The sequence below is a fragment of the Nannospalax galili genome, unplaced genomic scaffold (genome assembly GCF_000622305.1).
Source record: "Nannospalax galili isolate Female #2095 unplaced genomic scaffold, S.galili_v1.0 scaffold667, whole genome shotgun sequence".
In the NCBI taxonomy this organism is placed as follows: Eukaryota; Metazoa; Chordata; class Mammalia; order Rodentia; family Spalacidae; genus Nannospalax; species Nannospalax galili.
This window is the reverse complement of record NW_008358387.1, coordinates 4,052,339-4,073,901: the sequence shown is the minus strand read 5'-3', so window position 1 is coordinate 4,073,901 and position 21,563 is coordinate 4,052,339. Positions and strand designations below refer to the sequence as shown.

General features: G+C 37.1%; 1 protein-coding gene across 3 annotated transcripts in view; it reads right to left on the bottom strand.

Annotated features, from left to right (window-relative positions):
* Positions 1–21,563, bottom strand: part of Gabrg2 (gamma-aminobutyric acid type A receptor gamma2 subunit) — a 96,163-nt gene that overhangs the window by 61,070 nt on the left and 13,530 nt on the right. For all 3 annotated transcript variants that reach the window (XM_029557943.1, XM_008821677.2, XM_008821678.2), the window contains exons 2-4: positions 6,826–6,977; positions 5,308–5,375; positions 1,213–1,433 (exon numbers count right to left, since the gene is read on the bottom strand). In XM_029557943.1, the coding sequence (XP_029413803.1) occupies positions 1,213–1,433; positions 5,308–5,375; positions 6,826–6,977 (441 nt within the window). The remainder of the gene's footprint in view (positions 1–1,212; positions 1,434–5,307; positions 5,376–6,825; positions 6,978–21,563) is intronic.

The following is a 21,563-nucleotide window of genomic DNA, read 5'->3' as shown; positions in this document are numbered from 1 at the left end:
ACTGGGAGCTCTAAAAAACTAAGATCTAAAATATTATTTACATTTAGCTGAATATATATACAAATAATTTTAATTCTTACTGGGTATCAGGATCCATGCTGAATATCTTACCTATCACCAATTTTATCTACAACAACTTTGTAATGTAAGAATTATTAGTTGTATTTCATAGATGTTAAAGAATGAGGGGTAAGATATAATGGGAAAGGGGGAAGATAGCTCAGAGAGTGGGGGTGGAATCTTTTCAAATAATTTACTCTTGTTTGCTTAATTCATCTAAATAAAAAAATGTAACAAAGGGAAAGCATAAAGCTTGCAATACAAACCAAGAACTTTAGAAGGTGCTAGTACTAAGAGACCCATTAACAAACAACTTCCACTAGATTCTGTAAATAGAAATTCTACAGCAAGAGTCAGAGCCAGGTCCTAAGTGTACTGCTTATATATAATATTAACAATCTACTCTCCCCTAGAAGAAACGTTCATATGAAAACATTTTAAATGCGAGTAAGAAGTGGGCCAGAATAATGGCATCAAATGATTTAAATAGAAAACATTCCCAGTGTTACCTAAGGTTTAGGTTCAGAAAATGCGAACTTTTAGAGAGATAACGCCATCAACTTTTCCAAAAGATACCTAATGCTCACATAGAAGAAAATTAAGTCATAGAACCTTATCAAGGTCACAGAGAGCAGCGTGTCAGTAGGTGAAAGGTAGTATCATGTAGGTACATGCCACTTGTAGCCAAAAAGGGCAACAATCATAGAGAATTCCACTTCTCCTTCAGGGAAATGTTTCTTTCTAGAAATTAAAACATTATCAATCCTAAGATTGGTATTCCTAAGGATGGCTCTTTCCACTTCTGTTTTGTGAGGCCACAGGACACACATTCAGAATCCAGAGTTGACATAAACATTGAAAATTTCACAAATGCAAAGGGAATTTTATGTCAGCTGTAAGCAAACATCAGTACAGCGGTAATAATATGATATAAGATCCATCTAGGCTTAGTGTTTTAAAAGACCCATTGATACTGGAAAGAAAAGCTCGTTTTCTAGTGTCATTTTCTATTTGAATCAAACATGCCAAAAACAATGTAGCATTAAAATTTCTCTTCCTTTCCATTCCTTTCTCTTTCTTTACAAGATTACAGTTGATTTATTTTTCCATATATGTTCAGAAATTATTCTCTTTTATGCCCCCAAAACACACCTTAGAGTGTAGAGCACTCGGCCATCATTCCAAATTCTCAGCATCCTGTTGGGAGTGGTTATCCAGTGGGCATCAGCCTTTTTGGAGTTTCTGAAGAAAGTGTCTGGAATCCAGATTTTCCCAACCATATTGCTATTCAGCCGGAGAACTTTAATGGTGCTGTTAAATTTCAAACGTCTGTCATACCATGTTTGGGCAAAAAAAATATCAATTGTATATTCCTGTTTTAAAAAGAACAGAACATTATTACAATGAGAATATATTGTAAAGTCTGTATTTCTCAGTCTTATGCTGATTGCCTCTATGGGGAGAAGCTATTTGGGTATGAACAAACCAAAAAGAAACAATAGTTTTGCTGATGACATTACTACTTCACCTGTCCTCATAGATTAGTTTCATATTTTTTTATAATTTTATCAACTAGCCAAACCATGATGTAATCCCTTCACACTTCTAAGTAGTGGGCCTGCTCATTATTTGCCGTGTAGGGCTCTCATGTGCGTTGCATGATGTTTAGCATTACTCCTGGCCTCTGTTTCCTAAATGACAGTAGTATATTCCACCCCACCCCAAACTCCCACCCAATATTTCCAAATGTCTCTTAAGAGACAACTTTCCACATTCACAGTTGTAAAGTAAAATCCAATGTACTCAAAAGATACTTAGCTGGAGATGTGTGGACCATGATAAGATAGGGATTCTAAGGAGCATGATCAGTAACTGTTAGGAAAATACAAAATACACACAATGCTTTGCATCACATCTGACAGATTGCCAAAACCCAATAAAAATATAACACTAGTATTTGTAATTCCTTTCCTCTGAACAAGTGAAAATTAACCAATTGGGTGGCTTCCTTAAACTGGGATATTTTTATTTGTGAGTTAATTATAATAAAATTGTTTTACTTAAAATATTTTCTTTTGAAATGTTTTTAAATATTTATTTTATATATAAGAGTGTTTAGCCTTCATGTATGTATGTGAACCATGTGTATAACAAAGCCCACAGAGGTCAGCAGAGGGCATCCCATCCTCTGTAACTGGTGTTACAGATGGTTGTTAGCCACCATGTGAGATCTGGGAACCAAACCCAGGTTCTCTGCAACAGCAGCTAGTGCTCTTAACCACTGAACCACATCTCTAGCCTCAACAATTTCTAATGATGAATACATCTCAATCAGAAAACATGTTCTTAATTGAGTAATGACAAGTGACTAGAATGATTTGCCTCAAGCTGATATCAGTCAACTGTAAGGTAGGTGACTCAGTCAAAGTCAAACAAACACTGGGTACATTCAGACCGTTGGCAGGACCCTGAGTTGTAGTGGGATGCCTCACTCCCAGGTCATTTTGAGGAAAGCATCTCTTTACACTTTAGACCTGGATGAATACTTAAGTCCTCAAGTTCTACAATACTAGAATTCTTTGTATGTCTGTTTTATCATCATCATCCCCGTTTTTAAGAAAAAAGGCTACTATTGTTTTATTCCTCTTTAAAAAATATTTTATTGAGATTTTGTACATTTCATACAACAGTTCTTAATCAAATTAAAAACCCCTCTTCCATCTATGCCCCCCTCCCACAGAGCCTCATGTATTCTGTTGCATAAGTGAAGTCCCATCTCATCAAGCATATTACCCGGATGTCCTTCTATACAGATTCATTCAGTGCAGTCTATTTGGTCTATCTAGAGATCTTAAGAAAGGTCTACACTCCCTCACCCAGCAGTAATCAGATGCACACAGAAGGCCACAAATGGCAATGTTTTAGAGAATAAGAGACTACAGAGTGTGTGTCCTTGGATAGGACTCCGATATTAAACCTCACCCATCCATGGCTCAGGGACCATTGAGAGGGGGAGAGGGCAGTGGAAAGACTGTAAGAGTCAGGGTTGGTCCATGGACACAGGGAAAAAGAGGCTTTCAGGCCACTAGAAGCTTGCTCAGGTGAACCTGTGGCAATGGTGGCCTCAAGCACAAGACTGATGCCAACTCATCAGACAAGGGCCCAGAGTGGAGCCAGGAAAATGGGTGGTGGGCAGCCCTCGCCTGAGGACAGCTTCCTTCCTCTTGTTGTTCCCTATCAAGCACTTACTTTGTGTTGGGCCTCTGACTAAGCACGTTTCCTCTATCATATGGTTGTACATGAACTAATTTAGGTGAACAATCCAAAGACTCAACTGTATTATATTGAACAACTCTTAAATTATTTGATTTCAAATAACCATCTCTAGCTATGTCTTCTTGTATAACTTGATTTTAATCAGACTGAACATAAATAGAATAAGTAGAGAAAGTCAAAACAATCCAATGTTCTTAGACTACAAATGATTTAGAAGGGCCCCTTCATTTCCTGTCATAGCACATACACTACATTTTTTGCTGAAAAACCACGAAGAGCTAGGGGCAGCATTGAGTTGTTCAGGAATACATAGATTGTCAGGAAGTACTTATTGGGGGCATTCACAGAGTTCTATATTCTTTACTGTATCTCACTGTGACTAACTGCATCCCACCACGAAGCCTTCTGTACACCATTTAGTTTCCTACTAAAGCCTGTAAGTAATGAGAAGAAAATCTTTCTTCTTCTTCTTCTTGTTTTTATCAGTCATTTTTTATTTGTTGATTTTTTTTGTGTGTATATCATACAGAACATCCAAAACAACCTTATTCATCTATATACCCACGTCCCAAATGGCACCCTCCCATAGCCTCCCCCCACCACTGGAGCCCATATACTCTGTAATCCCTGTTACTGTCCACTGTGTTGTCGGTGCCTCCAGTCATTCTGCAGTGCTTGTCCTTCTGCTGAATCTAGTCGGCCAATCTTTTTCCCTAGTCAGAAATCTTTTTTTATGAAGTATTTGTTAACTAATTAGTGTTAGCTGGGATATGAAATGATGCAGTAATTTAGGACACATTTAGCCCCAAATATGCATGAAAATATTTGATTCTAAAAACAGCCTTTCACAAATATATGGACAGTTCTGGGGAACTGTTATTCCAATAATGAAACTAGCTTTTACCTTTAAATAAACTACTAGCAAGGAAAAGCTAAATTGCCCCATATAGATTATTTTTAAATGCTTACCATTTGCATCAGAATGCTAAAGATGTGACACCTTAGAATTATTTTCATTATGCAAGTGGTGGTATGTTACTAATCACTGCAATTGAGAGCAATTATAGTTTCATATCTTCCTACCTATGTCTCTCTATGCATTTTAAGAGAATAAATTTATTCTAGCTTAGTAAATATTATTTTAAATAATAATATCACCACAGTGATATATAGCATATATGTTATATATAATAATATTTTTACCATATTATGCTAAGCATTATAGCAATATTTAATACTATGTTGTTTTGACAGAATTTTATATTTCTTTAATCTTTTTAACAGATTATACTATATTTAATATACTATATGTCATACCATATGAAATTATATACTCATCAGTTTCTCATTCAGATTTAGGTTGAAATTGTAGAAAAAAAGATGCAGTATTTCAACTGAGAAGCACTTCTGATTAGAAACACACTACTCTTCCTTCCCCATCAATCTTCTAATGATAATGGAATACCATATTTTGCTGTAATTAGCACTTGGCATTTAAATAGTGATTATTGAAATAGTGTTATAGTACAACCATGCAAATTAATTTTATGTTTGATCACATTAGATTTTTATAAGAAAATTTCTCAAGTATTAGTTATCAAATTTAAAGAAAAACGGTGGATCTATACAATTATCTGTCCCTTCTAAAGTTTTGAAACCTGAGGATTTATGGACAATTGATAGGGAGAGGGAAAAATCAATTATCTTTAGGTTTGTGATACCTACTAGGTTGACTAAACTCTAAGGGATGGACCTACACCCAAGAACATTTGGGGAACACAAAGTAGACTCTCAATAGACCTTTAAAAATAACAGAAGACATCAAGTTGTACGGGTGGAAATTTGGGGTTGGAGATAGGGATGGGATCTGAATATGATCAAAATGCATTGCAAGAAATTTCCAAAGAATTCAACATATTAAAAATATTAGTTGTTATTTCCATGCTAAAGTAGACCAGTTATGAAACTTACCATATTGATGGCATTCACTGGACCAATGCTATTCACATACATGTCTGTGTGAATTAATGTTGGTTTCACTGCAAAAAGAATCAGATACATGCATTTGCAGAGGAAAAAAATCATGTTGTTTTAGTTCTGTTTCTTAGGCTGGGCTTTGTTAGCTGCCTTGGGAGTGATTTATTCAGAACCAATTTAGTACGAGTCACAATTTCTCATTTTAATAATAATTTTATTTCCAAAGAAATATTTTAAACACATAATTGCAATAAACAAGCATACTAGAATTTACAGATGATTATGATTGTAAAAGTGAACAGAAACCCAGAAATCAGAAGACATTGCTCTTCCATTTACTTTGGGCTTTTCTCAGCTATCTTGAATTTTAACATTCTTTTTTCTTTGAGCTCTGTAGTCTATTTGCATGTCCTAGCCTCACTTGCTGCATGAAGAAACATGATTGCTTAGAGATAGGGAACTATGCATTAGAAATTTGACTTAGACAGAGTAATAAGAAATATGAATTTCTTTTTTAACATTGCTCCTGTTGATTCCTTTTATGACCACTTTATCCCCACATACCTCTAGCCAACACAAAGTCAATCTTCTTTCATGACTTACTGGATGCTATAACTGTGTAGATGATACAAGAAAACCATATGGAAGCCCATTATACGCCTATTTGTTAGACAGGACTAATATTAAAAATCTGTGGTGTGACATCCAGGATGAAATGAATGTGCCCCGTTTTAATTTAACACTTAATGAACAGAAGATTCACAATATCATTCTGGGCTTCCATTCAACAGCACACTTGTCTCATCTTTATTCATTTTCCTTGAAAGTACTATGCCCAAACTCTCTGTGGCAGATGGATTCCTTCCTGAACACTGCCAACCACACCCCAGGCTCCCAATCAGTGAGGTTATTCCTTTGTCTCTTGACTTTGGGCTTGGTGAAAATTACTTGGACCAATAATTTATAGACAAATGCAGATATGCCAATTTAAACATAAACATTCAGCCTTGTGAGTATTGCCTTCTATTTTGTTCTATTGTAAGAAGGATATTCCTATCTTGATGCCGGTTTCAGCAGTAGAATGAGGTACAGTATACTAATGAGCCCTGACCCAGCTTCGCCGCCCCCCACCCCCGTGTACTGTGAAATCAATGCTTATTGTTAATGACACTGAAATTTTTGGTTGGTTGTTATACAGTCACAGTTATCCAAAATATCTTCTCTATTGTTATTTTTATTTCTTTTTTCCTGATAGTTCCTAAGTAGTTGCCACATTTTTATGAAGTCTTTGTCTGGAATATATGGGAAAGTTTGTATTTGTAGCTCTCAAGCCTCCCGTTTACCACCCTCATGCTTGAAAGCTATTTCTATTCTCTTTCTTGACATTGAATCCTTCAATGGAATTATAATTTAAATGCTTCTGGCTCTTGAAATAGACTGATACTTTCTTCTAATGAGGTAATCACAGGCATGTGCCCGCTGTCTAGAGCACCATGAAAGGCTTCCACATACCTCCTATATCAGGTCGAAGTTTATTGTCGTATCCTTCCAGCAGGTTGTTTAAGATCACAGTGACATCACCCTCAGGAACTTTTGGAGTCAAGACCCACGTTTTATTAGAAGCATAATCTTCATAGTCATCATCTGATTTTTGGCTAGTGAACCTAAGAAAACAAAAATATTGGTCAAGAAATGCATAGACTGTAGCTGAGTTGACTTTCCCACAAACCAGGAATAGAGCGGGAGGAATAAATCAGGGCTATCAGGAAGTAGGAAACAGTGAAACTGTTTACCTAATGGTTAATCCAACCAATTAAACTGTGCAGATGAAGATTAAAATGTATTACAGTGTTCTCTCCAGTTTTCCTGGGTGCTCTGCCCTCTCATCTATAAATACGCCATGTGTTACCATTTATTTTTGCCTTCCCCATATTTAATGTTTTTCTCATCCACCTGCGCAGCCTCATATAGGACATTTAAAAAATCTATTTTTGTGAACATGATGCTTAAATTATCCTAATGCAGCCTAAGAATTGTGGCATAATATCTCCCTCTTCCTCCTTTCAGAAGTTAACTTGCTCTAACCTATTAATGAAAGTGAGAGTGATAATTAGATTCACTCCCACAGCCCTCAGACATGCCTCTCCCTCTTCAATTGAGCCACTAAGGAGAGTTCAGACTTGCTGTCTTTTCTTCCCCCAGGCTGCATGCATTTGTATTTTCTCCCATTTCTTGCACTGAAGGCAAGGGTGGTCCATTTATCTTTAGTTGTTAAGAACCTGGTATTATGAAGAAAAATGAAGTTGCAGATTTTAATTCACCCTTTGTTGCAGCAAAGTTTCCTAAGCTAGAATCTCACACAAATACTGGATGTACTGTAGTCATATGAATAAAACTACCTATTTTGACTGATCTAAGAGTCATATAATACCCTCTAAGTCAGTATTTGGCTGGAAAGCTTTAGCTGTCAACTTGACATACCTGGTTAGAGGGAGCCCCAGTTGAGGAATTGTCTCTATTAGATTGGCCTGTGGCCATGACTGTGGGGCATTTTTTTATGTTGAGTGATGTGGGAGGGCACAGCCCACTGCCGGTGGTACCACCCCTGGACAAGTGGTTCTGTATTGTATAAGAAAGTAGACTGAACACAGGCCAGGGGAGCAAGCATGTAAGCACCATCCTCTGTGGTCTGTTCTCCAGGTTCCTGCCCTGAGTTCCTGCCTTGGCTCCCTTGATGATGAACTGTGCTGTAATCCAAATAAAACCTTTCCTTCCTTGGTTTGTTTTGGTCAGAGTGTTTTGTCACAGCAATAGAAAGAAAACTAGAAGAGAAATTGGTACTAGGGTCATGGGGTATTGATGTCATGGACTTGAAATTATGTGATAAGGAAGATTGTGAAAGCTTTGGAGCTTTGGACTGGAAAATTGCTTGGAGTTCAGTGAGCTCTTCTATAGGAACTTGGAAGATAATGCTGAAAGAGGTGTAGATGATAGAGACTTGTGAATCTTCAAAGGAAAGCAAAGACTCAGGTACTTTTGTGTCAAAATAAGAAGTTTTGGAAGTAAAACATCTTATGCTTTACTTGGACAACTGATGCTGGTTAGGTGGGGCTGAAAATCAGCTGTGAGTAGCAAGAGACCAGCATCATTGAGATGAGATCCTCTGGGAAATATTTCCTTAAGGTCAGCACACCAAAGCTATGGCCCAGAGACAGACTGAGTCTCCATCTTAAGCAGGGAGCAGGACTTGGTAATGTGCTAGAAGTATGAAGGGGACCTGGAGCGCAGCTGAGACTTGGCACTGTGAGAGGCCAGGAAACGGTATTAGTGAAGTTGCAGCCTCAGGTGCAGTGAAGACCCTCCAGGATTCAAGGGGTCATGGAAGTAATCTGAGGTTTTGCACCCTGAGAGGCGAGAAAAGCCCATTGGTGAAGGTGCAGCCTCAGTTTCAGGAGATAATCCAGCATATTAAAGAGTCCAGGTCCATGGGATGAAGGCCAAGGGAAGTGGCAGATGTGGCATGGAGCTTATGAGACAAGCTGTCTGTTCTGTTGACAGCAGAACTAGAGAAGTGAAGCTATCCAAGCCCTTTGGCACCAAGAAGTTTGAGAGTGAATCCCAGATGTCCAGCCTTAAGCTACCTGGCTGACCTTCAGTTTTGCTTAACTGTGCCTCATCCCTCCCTTTCGGAATAAGAGAGTACTTAATTTGTTTTGGATTTTACAGGAGCTCATTGTTAAAAGACTTAAAAGAGACTTTGAGTTCTTGAAGTGTTTGGATTTTTGAAGAATTGTGGAACTTTGAAAGTTGTGGTGTTTTATGTTATGATATTAATATTAACATCATATCTTAGGGACAAAAAATGGAAAGGCTGTGGTTTAATAGCAGTGACTTTGTGTGTCAAGTTGACAAGAGGTCAGTTGTGCTGCATAGCTTTAGTTGTTAACTGGCAGACCTGGTTAGAAGGAACCTTAATTGAGGAGTTTTCTGCATTGGATTGGTCTGTGGCCATTTCTGTGGGGCATTTGCTTGATTGTTGAGTGATATGGGAAGGCCCAGTCCACTGTGGAAGGGACCACCTGGGAAATGTAAGATGAAATAAACTCTTTCCTCCCTATGTTGGGTTTGGTCAGTGTTTTCATCATGGAAATGGAGAAGAAAACTAGAACAGTACTATATACTGAAATCTGTCAGAAAACCCTTTGCAATTTGATAGAATCTAGCAATGAATTTTGAAGATTGGTTGAGCTCTTTGACTTCTGTTTTCCCCTGCCCAAGCTCTAGCTCCTCCTTTCTCACATACAAGATGGCAGTTTTCTTTTTTTCCAAACCTTCTGCTTTCATCTATGGGATACCTCCCTACAAGTTATTGGTTAGGAAGACTCCAGAAATTTCCAAAACAACAGGGGCTATTACCATTGCTCTTGGTGACCCACCATAACCATATAAGATCCTTATAGCTGAAGACATCACATACTTTAGCTACAGGACATAGAGAAATTAATCCCAAACCTACTTGAAAACTTCCTTCCTGTTCATTAGTTTTCATAGTACAAGAAGGTACTATGCAGACTGTTGAGGGAGGAAAGATGTCTATGACTTTATCTAACACTTCACCCCTGCAGGCTTCAGTATAGAAACTGCCAAGCAAAATATGCCCACTGCTGCCATTCTGTCAGGATTATTATGTGGTAACTAACTACTTTTTGACTGAATTAATTTGAGACCTGCTCCACAGGAGGGAATGCATGCTTGGTACCATAAACTTGGTAAAAAGCCCAGTGCTGGGAAGGTTATAAGCCCTAGGATGGAACCTATTGCTCCTATTTTACTAAATACTCATGTATCAAACTATCTTCTAATATTTGTTTATTTCCAATGATCTGGGCTGCCCTCAACCTTGGTTAGAGGATATCCATTTTGCAGTAGGTAGCAGTCAATTCAGAGATGCATAACTGATCAATGTACTGAAAATAAGTGACTAAAGGAATTCAGCTCTAAATAAAACATATTTATCAAACCCCAAACTCCTCTCCAAGGCCCAGGGAACATCACAGAAGAGGAGATAGAAAGAATGCAGTTATTGGAGGATGTAAAGGAGACTGTCAGATGCTGCCTTCTGGCCATGACATGGTTATTGAACTCATGAACTCATAGCAGTTGCAGTTACCTACACAAGAGCAAGTCATCCAAATCACTAGTGACGATGGGGGAGGGTCTAACGAAGTTCCACTTCTAACCGTGGAGCTATTGACATTCAATGGATGCAGTAGGGGAGAACCACAGTTCTTGGGGAGTGTGTCCAATCATAGGTTGTCCATACTCCAGTGGATGATCCCTCACCCATGGACATATGAACATCATTAATTGGACTTAATTGGAAAAACAAAAAGAGAAGAGGCTATGAAGTATGTGTGTGTGTGTGTGTGTGTGTGTGTGTGTGTGTGTGTTAAGGATTCAGGTTGAGCTGGAAGGGAGAAATAAGTAGTTCATATGATCATATTTTATTCCATAGATTACATGAAATTCTCAAAGAATTAATAAAAATATTAGTAAAAAATATATGTACAAAACACCTCTGCTACAATTTATTATACCTCACACTTAAGTGAACACAGGAGTTCCAAACATACATTAATTCCAAAGTGCCTTAAGGTGGGCAGGATAGGCTAGGTACTGTATCAACTTGCTCTCAGAAAGAAAGGCTTCATTACAGTCTAGAAACTAGCTAGCTCTCTGCTAGGAAGAATTCTTCTGGGGACTCCACTACTCATTTCATCAAAGCACTGCTAAACATCACCTAACGGTGCTCTAATGTTGTGACCCAGATCTTATTAGTGTAAGAGGGAAAGACTTTTCAGCAAAAAATAAGAATTCAACTTCTTTAATTCATGGAGAAGAGATTATGGCTGACCCACAAAATGTCATCATGATAATATTTTATTACCATAGCAATTCATGCAGAAGTGATTTTTCAAAATCTCTCCTCCATTCTTCCTTTCTTTCCTATATTCTATATTCTTTATTTTAAGGAGATACATATTAGATCACTTAATTTATTTATCTATTGAAATTTGTCACACTAATAAATATTCCAGCTGCTGTTATTACTGTATAGCAAAGTAGAATTAATAACACATTAGGGGAAAGATAGGGGCACTAGCTTAGAAGGAAACCTGCTTTCCAGAACTGAGCCAAAAAATTTCTAAAAGCTGTAACTTATCTATTAGATGACAAAAGTCTTATTGAATATTTCAAATAAATCCACTGTTCATTATATTTTTCATACTTCGGGATGCCTAGTTAGAGATGGAAAGGTAAAATAAAAGATAGAGACCAAGATCATGTACTTAGGAGTCAGGAGGAATTGATTTGCCTTCTGGATTTATGGCATGCACTGGTCATTTGCTATGTTAGCACTTCGGATACTTTATTCAAACTTGCTAAGCCACAAGTTCTCTTTTAGAGAGAGTACATATCTATGCTTATATCATATTTTTGTGTAAGGGTAAGAGCATGCTTATGAGGTGCTTATGGTTATGAGGTGCTGTTATGGTTATTGGGATAAAATAACCACCACTGAGTTTATAACAACATCTTCACACATGTAACTGAAGTCTAAATCTAGAGATGCTGCTTCAAAGCATTTAAGCAACATTGCTTGAGGAGAACTAACACCAGATGTTTCCAGGAAGAAAAATAATGAGCACCTATATTATAAATAAATGAGGCTTAGCATCTCCACAGCTCTCCCAGCTGAGATCTAAATTAAAGGGGATCATACATAATCTGGGATTGTTTCCAGATTTGTCTAAAACAACTTCCCTTATTCATGATTGGCTGTTTCTTTTGGTCTTCCTTGGAGAAAGAAATCTCTGTATTCACAGATGGACTAGACGGGGATGGCAAAATATGACCAATCAATGAGGCATCCTGTGGAGTTTGAACTTCTTGAGCATGCCTGGGCACAAAATGACTGTTTGCTTTCAAGCAGTATAGCTTGAAAGCAAACAAACTTGAACTTGAGTTTGGGTACAAGTTAGTTCTGTTCATAGAGATGTTCTGGGAGCCTTTAAAGTTATTAATTTTCTTAGTGTCCTTTAATGTGAATATATTTTATCATAGAGGAAAGATAACAAAGTTAGAAATATTCTCAAACTAATTAATTGCAACTTAAAAAAAAATCTGCCAGAGTGACAATATCTGAGGAAAAGTGTCCCCAAAGGTTATGAACTTTTAATTTCTGAAAAGCTTAAAGATATTTTCCACAAAATCTCTCCAAGAGATTTGGACCAGTAGCACCAGCATTCTCTGGGAACTTTCTAGGAATGTAGAACTCTGGGATCCACTTATATGCTTAAGCCAGAATCTTTAGCAAGTTCCACCAGAGATTCATATACACATTAAAAATTATTAAAACTCCAGAAACGGAATCTCAATTATAATGACCTTTGGCTTAAATCAGTGGTGATCATTGTTGAGATATTCATTCTCTTTCTCTCTCTCTCTCTCTCTCTCTCTCTCTCTTTCTCTCTCTGAATGGGATCTATTTAATAAATTCATATGCCCAGTCTTTCTTAGATCTTTTGAGTCTGTCTCCATGTTGTAAATAACATTACTTATTTTTATTTGTCTTTATAGTTTATTCATGATTTGAATTGTCATAGTTATAAACATTAACTCATCTTATAATTGATAACTTGAGTTATTTAGAAAAATGGGGGCGCTTCTAAGATAAAAAACACTGAATAGATGTTGACAAATGATAGCTTACAATTACATGAAAGAGTTTAAATATTTGATTTTGGCATATATTTTGGGTGCTTGGTATGAAAGATTAATTAGCTATTATGGAATTTTACATTTTTTATTTCAGATTCTAATAGATTTAATAAGGCTCCAGGTTGAGTGTGTAGGGGAACACCTAGTTTTCTCTTAGCATTGTAGAGCAAGAAGCATTTGGACAAGAAATAAAAATACACTTGTCCCTTCAGGGTGCGAACTTTAAATCCATTGATACTAAATGTTTCATAAAGGCAGTATATACTTTTCTTTCTCTAACATAAGTAAGTCAGCTCAATGAAATAATAAAGAAAAGCTCATTTTATTTTTATGCTTTAAATATATTATATATATTATATATAGAGAGAGAGTTCCAGGCCAGCTGGGACTACAGGGAGACCCTGTCTCAAAAAGATATATTATATATAGATATATAAAATTTTATGTATAAAACATTTTATATATAAAAATTGCCATGTTATGTAGACCAGGCTGACCTCAGTGATTTCACAGAGGTCTGCCTGCCTCTGCTTCCCAGGTGCTGGGAATAAAGGTGTGTGCCACCACACCTACCTTGATATACTTTTAAAGCACCAGTGTGTTATCCTTTGATAAAATTAGTTTTATGTACGTTATGTTGATACAGTTTGGACTTTTATTTTTATACATGTAATAAATCATATGTGCAATATTTTATGTCATAAATTTTCCATGTCATATATAACAGAAAAGTGATACCTTTGAATCATTTCTATTAAAAATTCTTGGGCACTGGATTTTTTTGCTCTGTTACTGTTCCCTTTAGGGATCAGAAGATAGCTCGAGAGTAGAGTGCTTGGCTAGCTTGTGCAAGGCAAAGCATATACTGCCTTTATGACACATTTAGTATGTTCACTTCCAAGCATAGCACAAAATACCTTTAAATTTTGACTATGCGCTTCTTATATCTCATAAAATTCTACTTCCTTTAGCTGTGCTCACAGTGACCTCCTAAACCCCCCATCATGCCCTAGGGTCACATCAGAACCTCTTGTTCCAAGGGCCTCATTATCACAGGAGACTCAAGTTCCTGACATCTTCACTTAACCTGAGGGTTGGGTGAGTTTCAGAAATCAGATCAAATTACAGTAGCCTAACAGCCTCAATGCTCTCTGCCTATAGCCTTTGTGTGCCACCCTCAGCTTCCACCTAATACTTGACATGTTTGTCTTCCCTTGTCCTTAAAATGTGAATGCCAGCATCTCGCTGAGGCCATGCCTGACTCTTACCAACGTTAGTTGCCTATTCTCCCTGTCATGAGCTCTGACCAGTAAATTGATAGTTTTATAGCATTTACCACAATGTGTATTTATCAACATACCTATTTTCTACCTCTGTTACTAAGTGATAAAGTACATCAGAATATTTCTGATGAATAACTTTATAAAGAAGCATTTCATCTTCTTTGTGTGTGGTTGATGAGTGCTCATGTGTGTGTGTACAAGCACTTGTGAGTGTGGGAACACCCATGCCATGGTACATGTGTGGCTATCAGAGGAGAACCTTGGTATCAGTCCTTGCCTTCCAACTTGTTGGAGTCTTTTTATTTGTTATGTGTCTACAAGGCTATATGGCCCCTCAACTTCCAGGAATTCTCTTATCTCTGCCTCTTACCTCATTGGAGCACTCGGATCAGACTTGTACTGATCACCACGTCTGACTTTATGTGGGTTCTGGGAATCCAAACCTAAGATTTGGAGATTTTCTTTACTCACTGAACCATCTCCTCAGCCCAGGAATTGTTTTTTTTGTTTTTAGAATTCACTTTTCCTGACAGAAATAACAATATCAAAGTAGCTAGTTTTAAATATTCATTGTGTTATAGAAATAACTTTAAAAACTTAAATATGTCTCTCATTTAGGAATATTGCTATAATTATCCTCTTTTACAGATAAATATACACATTTAAAGTTATCAGAAGGCAAGTTTATTTGCCACAATCAAAACATATAACCTTTATGCTGCAAGTCTTTGAGAAGGACTTTGGACCAAAGAATCTGGCACCGTGCAGTGATCAATCCAAAGAAAGGATCATGTGCGATAAACGATTGCTCTAGCTCATTTTCCCTTATGAGGAAAATCAGTTTATGTTTGAGTCCAATGAAAGATATGGCGCCTTCATTACAAAGTTAATACCATTCAAATTTCATAAACTCGCCATTATAGGCACCGATGATTTGATCTGCCCATACTGAGGAATAACACCAGAGCTTGCAATTTAACATAATGGGTATGATCAGCCACCTCATTTACACTCTTCTTTCCAGAAAGCAATGCACTCATAGGAGAGAGACTTTGATCCAAGGCAATTCCTTCCAGAGGAAACCTCTGAAAGGAAGGGGTTTTATAGAAGGTACAGTTCAAATCGGGATCTTCTGAAGGAATAGGGAACTCAACTGGTGACAATGGGATCTGGGACTTTAACCTTGCCTTCCATATTTGAGATCATTTGAAAGATACTTTGGTTTTGGTGAGTAGGAGGCTCAAAGTAGTGATTGTTCCTCTTTGCAGACACTTCTGTGGCTGTCTTTGTCTTCCCATAAGGACACCTGACCTGAATAGTAACTGTGGAGAAGGGTGCTCTATGCAGGAGTATTACACATGAGTGTGAATTTACAGAGAGAGCAGAATTAGGTCAGGAAAGCAGAACACTGTCCTGAGAGTAGATTGCCCTACTCTGAATCACTCCCTTATCTCACACCTAATTCAATTCATTAATATTAGGCCACAGCTGTTATTAAGTATGTCTAGTAGACTAAAGCAATTACCAGACATATTGTAGTACATAAAATAAAAAAGGTTTATTAATACCTGCCAACAATCCATCACAAATATGTTTTGCTAGCTAAGATGAATTTTGATTCATTGAAACTAATTTGGAAAATAGAACATATAATTATAAAAACAGAGGTAGGATGGGCCTAAAGATGCTTTGAGATAGCTTTTTAATTGTGCTTTAAACAAACATTGATTCAATCCAGGCATGGTTGCTCATACCTGTAACCCAGCACTCGGGATGCCAGGTCAGGAAGGTTGCAGTGAGTTTGAAGATAGGCTGGGATATGTAGGGAGTTCTATGTATGTGGGCTGTAGAGTGAGAATTTGTCTCAAAAAATGAAAACAGAGCAAGGAAGACAATAGAAATCAGATTCCTATCTCTTCCTCCTGTCCTCCATGGCATCAGACTCCATGCAAGCTTGTCTTGATTGTGTGGTCACCAAAATAAGGAAATTCACCAGAGATAAAACTTCCAGAAGTTTCCTCAGAAAACAAGGTGTGGTGGCACAAGTCTTTAATCCCAGCACTTGGGAGGCAGATGCAGGCCGATCTCTGTGAGTTCAAGGCCAGCCTGGTCTACAGAGTGACTTCCAGGACAGCTGGGGCTACAGGGAGACCCTGTCTCAAAAAGACAAAACACAAAAACAAAAAAAAACAAAAGGATTCTCACTTCCCCAAAGCCTCCAGAACAGTCTCGCCGTCAATATTGCTAACCTGAGGAGGATCCCATGCAATACAGGGAGACCCTGTCTCAAAAAGACAAAAAAAACAAAAAAAAACAAAAAAAAAACAAAAGGATTCTCACTTCCCCAAAGCCTCCAGAACAGCCTCGCCGTCAATATTGCTAACCTGAGGAGGATCCCATGCATTGAACTCAAAGTCTATAGTTAGAGGATAGAAATAAGCTTAGTATTTTAGCTTAATTATTTCTCCTACAACAGAATCAAAATTAGAATAAGTTTCCCCTAATGTGTGTGGGTTTCATAGATGCCAAAAGGAAATCAAGTTCTGTGAGAAGGCAATGAGGGGAAGTGTGCAAGCAATAGTCAAAGACACAAAAGACATGGGGCTAGAGCAGGCGAAGAGCTATTGATGACAGCTAGTTATAGGGTTACTGACATGGTCCATTTTCTCTCGGCTAGGCGTCCTATCATGCTTCTGGTTGTTTGTTTACTTTAATGCTTCTCAAAAAATTGTGGAATGATATGGGTAGCTAGGTTTCATACTGTGGGAAGGAAAATACTGTGCCATTATCTGCCAATCTTGGGCATCTGTACATTCTACAATGTAGAATTTCCATGTATAGATTTATTCCAAAAATATATGCATACATGTATTTTCTAGAGGACATGCATAAGGAAAGTCATAGCTATACCGCTGTGCTGGTCAATAGACAGAAATGAATATAACTCAAGCTCTCATTAGAATTGGTAAATGGAATAGAGCATATTCATGCAATGAAATGCTATGTATCAATTCAGTTAACAAGCTGTAGTTACATGCAGCAAAGGAAATTTAAGAAGTAAAAATCTAAACAGAACCTGCTTCATGTGTACACATATACATACTAATGTAACATAAAATTCAATGGCAGGGTAAAATAGCTGTAGTGCTCAACGTAAGGGCAGCGGTTAAATTGAGGTTAGGGGAAGAATATAGATGTTGGGAAAGTATTAAGATATTTCAAGTGTGTGGAAAAATATTTTATTGCCAGACTTGGTTGGTATTTATTTGGGTATTTACTTCAGTGAGAGAGAAGCCATCGATCTCTATTATGCCTTTAAAAAACATTTTATATCATAGAAATAAAGCTTTAGAAAACTAGATTTAAACGTGAAGGTTAGAAACAGAATATTTAAAGCATAAAATTGTTTCTGACCTCAACAGCATCTTACAAAACCATTTAAGTGCCTGGCACTTACAAGATGACTTACTGATATATTTTAAAATATTGAATGAATCCATAAGAGCATGTGTTATGTTTAAGACTATTTAGTGTTTGGAAGACTGATGGAAATAATAGAGCCCATTCCCTCACTTTGGCATGTGGCTCTCAAACAATTAAAGCCAATATGCAAAGGAGCCACCTCTATAACATACTAATCAGTCATCACTCTCTTCATTAAATGTCATAAATCCCTGTATGTGAAAATGCAAATGACCTACACTGAAAATATGTTTTAGGCCCAAATGAAACAAGCTAAGATCAGAATGAGAAAACAATTCTAAGGTCATCTCCAATGTGATGGTTGTTTCGTGGGACAGAAATAAAAGTATAGGAGCTAAATAATAGGAAAAACTATCAATGGATGATTACTAGACAGACATGTTTTAGCTTATCTACTCATAAAGAACTTCAATGTTGTTGTCTACAAATAGTAAAAATATTAGTTTTTATTCCGTATATGTATAGACATTGCAATGTAATAGCAGCTATGGGGTTTTCATTTTATTCAGCAAATGGTATCATAAACTGAATGATCTTAGCTTAATAAGAAAATTCATTTTGCATTCTACACATTAATGTGGAATTTTCAAAAGGCAATAACAGGAGGTAGATTCATAAGTATGTTAGTCTCAGACAGCATTTATTTTTCTTATGGTTAGGCAGATTTTAAAAACTACACATATTGTAATTGAACTACAATAATAGGAGGTGCAAGTTAAGTTAATATAACTTGGGGTGAGCCTTTCTCTGAAAACACAGAGCTCTTTTTACTATGGGACCATTCAATTTATTTATTTATTTATTTATTTATTTATTTATTTATTTAGAGACAGGGTGTCATGTATCCTAGGATGGTCTGAAGCTCACTGGATAGCCAAGGATGAGCTTGAACTTCTGATCCTCCTCTATGCTTCTCCCCAGTGCTAGGGTTGCAGGTATGCACCCCCATGACAGGTTTAACTGGTTTGTAGTTTCAAATCCATAGCTTCCTGGATATTAAGCAAAAGACCAACTGAAGTATACCTCTAGCCTCAGATCAGCATTGTTGGAAATCAAAGAACAATTTTAACTAAGGAAGATACACAAATCATACACCAAGAATCATTTCACAGAGGAAATAACTGACATGCATTAAGATTGCATAATGTCCCACCCTAAAATAGATGGTTAAATAGGATCTAGACAATGTTTTTTTTTTTCTTTTTTTTTTTTTTGGTTTTTTTGAGACAGGGTCTCCCTGTTGCCCCAGCTGTCCTGAAACTCACTATGTAGACCAGGCTGGCCTTGAACTCACAGAGATCCGCCTGCCTCTGCCTCCTGAGTGCTGGGATTAAAGGAATGTACCACCACTCCCAGCTGACAGTTTTTACTTAGAGTGCCAACAGCACTCTGAAATTATTCGGAGGTTTTTGTAGAAATATAAGTCCTGATTGGCACTCTTAAAATACTGGCTTAACTGATCAAGGATGTGCTCAAAAAACTGGTATTCAATTAATTTTTAGGTGTGGAAAAACTAAAAGTTAACAAAAAAGAATATTACTGAAACTAGTAATATTTGGCTTTATGAAAAATATTGAATATATGACAAAGAGTAGGTTGTCATATGCTTTGGCAAAATCTGTGAAGTGATTGAATTTGGAAAACAATGTTTTGTAGACTTAAATTTTCTAATCCTTCAGTTTATCAGCTTGTTTTTGAGACTCGTATGTAAGACACAGTTGTGGAAAGATTTGCTAAATACAAAGATGGTATCAAACAGATATATTTATTTGTATATATTTTTCTTTTTTCTACTTTTTTTTTAATAGTGTAAATACTAATACTGGTACTGTTCTGAAGCAAGCTAGAGTGTACTGGGTCTTTTTGAGACAGGGTTGTCCTGTAGCCCCAGCTGGCTTGGAACTCACTTTGTAGACCAGGCTGGCCTTGAACTCGAGATCTGCCTGCCTCTGCCTCCCGAGTGCAGTGCTGGCACTAAAGGCGTGTGCTACCATGCTTGGCTTATTGTTTTTATTTTATGTGTATCAGTGTAGTGCCTGCATGTAGGGAGGTGCACTCATGTCGTGCAATGCCAGTGGCAGTCAGGAGAGGGCATCGGATGCCCTGGAACTGGAGATGCAGGTGGTTGCTAGCTACCATGTGGGTGCTGGGAATCGAACCTGAAAGATGATCCCTGTCTTTCCTAATAAGGAAGACTGAAGCCTGTTCTGAAAACATGGACTCCATGAGGTATCCCACAGATATTGCATAAGACATCATCAAAGCACATAATTAGGAATATTTTTTTCTTTTTAATATACTTTCATCATAGCTAATTTTAATCAGAAAAAGTCTCAGTTATCTGCAATGTCCTTTCACCCACTCACTCCAATTTGCTGATCTATTTGTAAGGAAAGCAATAACAAAATCAATGCATCTGATGGCAAAAATATGCAATAAAATGTTCGTACTATTCCTCTGGTTTTATTGCATTTACTTTTTGGCAGTATTCTATTATGAAAAATACTAATTTTCAAGTTTTTAATATTTAAGACTTAAATAAGATAATAAATCTATATTAAAACAATAGAGCTTGTCTTTATTTAAAAAATCAGTAAATTAATGATGAAGCATCATTTATCTTGGCAAAATCCATGAGAGTGACTGAATTTGGAAAACAGTGCTTTATAGACTTGGATTTTCAAATTCATCAGCTTTTATTTGAGACTTGTGTACAAGACACAGTTGTAGAAAGATGCAGTGAGCACACAACTGATGCCCACACCTCTCATCTATTTGTGGAGACAAACACCTGAGCAGCTAGAGAAAAGCAACACTTAACATGAAAGACAATGCTAGAACATTCTGGAAGTTGAAACATGACTAATGTCTGTCAGTGCCTCAAACTTGACATTAAGATGACATCCATCAAAGCACCTCTGTTCTCACTTCCAAATCTCAATTTCTGTGGGAAAAAAATTTTTTTCCAGAATTAAAAATGTCTTAAGTGATAAAAACTTTGTTTCTTTTTATCCAGAAATAAAAGGAAAACCATAACATGCACACATTTCTACATATTTTGCAACAGAGCCATAGTTGGATAGGACCATCTCTGTGTCCTTTCAAATAGTATGTATACAAAAGCCCAACAGTGTAGTTTGACGGTCACTGAATACAGGTGTATGAAGATGAAGTTCAGCCTCTTATTTCATGCAATATCTCCATCTAATCATTTTCACAGCCTAATATGTAGAATTCAAAAGCATTCAAAGAATACAAAACATGTAATATTGTTTTTGGGAAAAAATACATTCATGTACTTGTGGCGGTTATGGCTTGCCACAGAATTGTGTAGAAGTCAGAGGGCAGCTTTGCTGGAGTCAGTTCTCTCTGTCCACCATGGGAAAAAATACATTCATGTACTTGTGGCGGTTATGGCTTGCCACAGAATCGTGTAGAAGTCAGAGGGCAGCTTTGCTGGAGTCAGTTCTCTCTGTCCACCGTTTAGGTCCTGGGGGTTGAATTAGGTCATCAAATTTGTCAATAAGCACCTTTATCTACTGAGCCATCTCACCAGTCTGAAAATACTGTTTACAAGAGGGCAGACTGGATTCTCATATAGTGATGAAATCTGTACAAATTGGGACAGTTTTGTAAAATAGCAAACCTAGCTGAAGTGTGGGCATATCCTGTGTCTTAGCATTCCACCTGTCGGTAAGTACC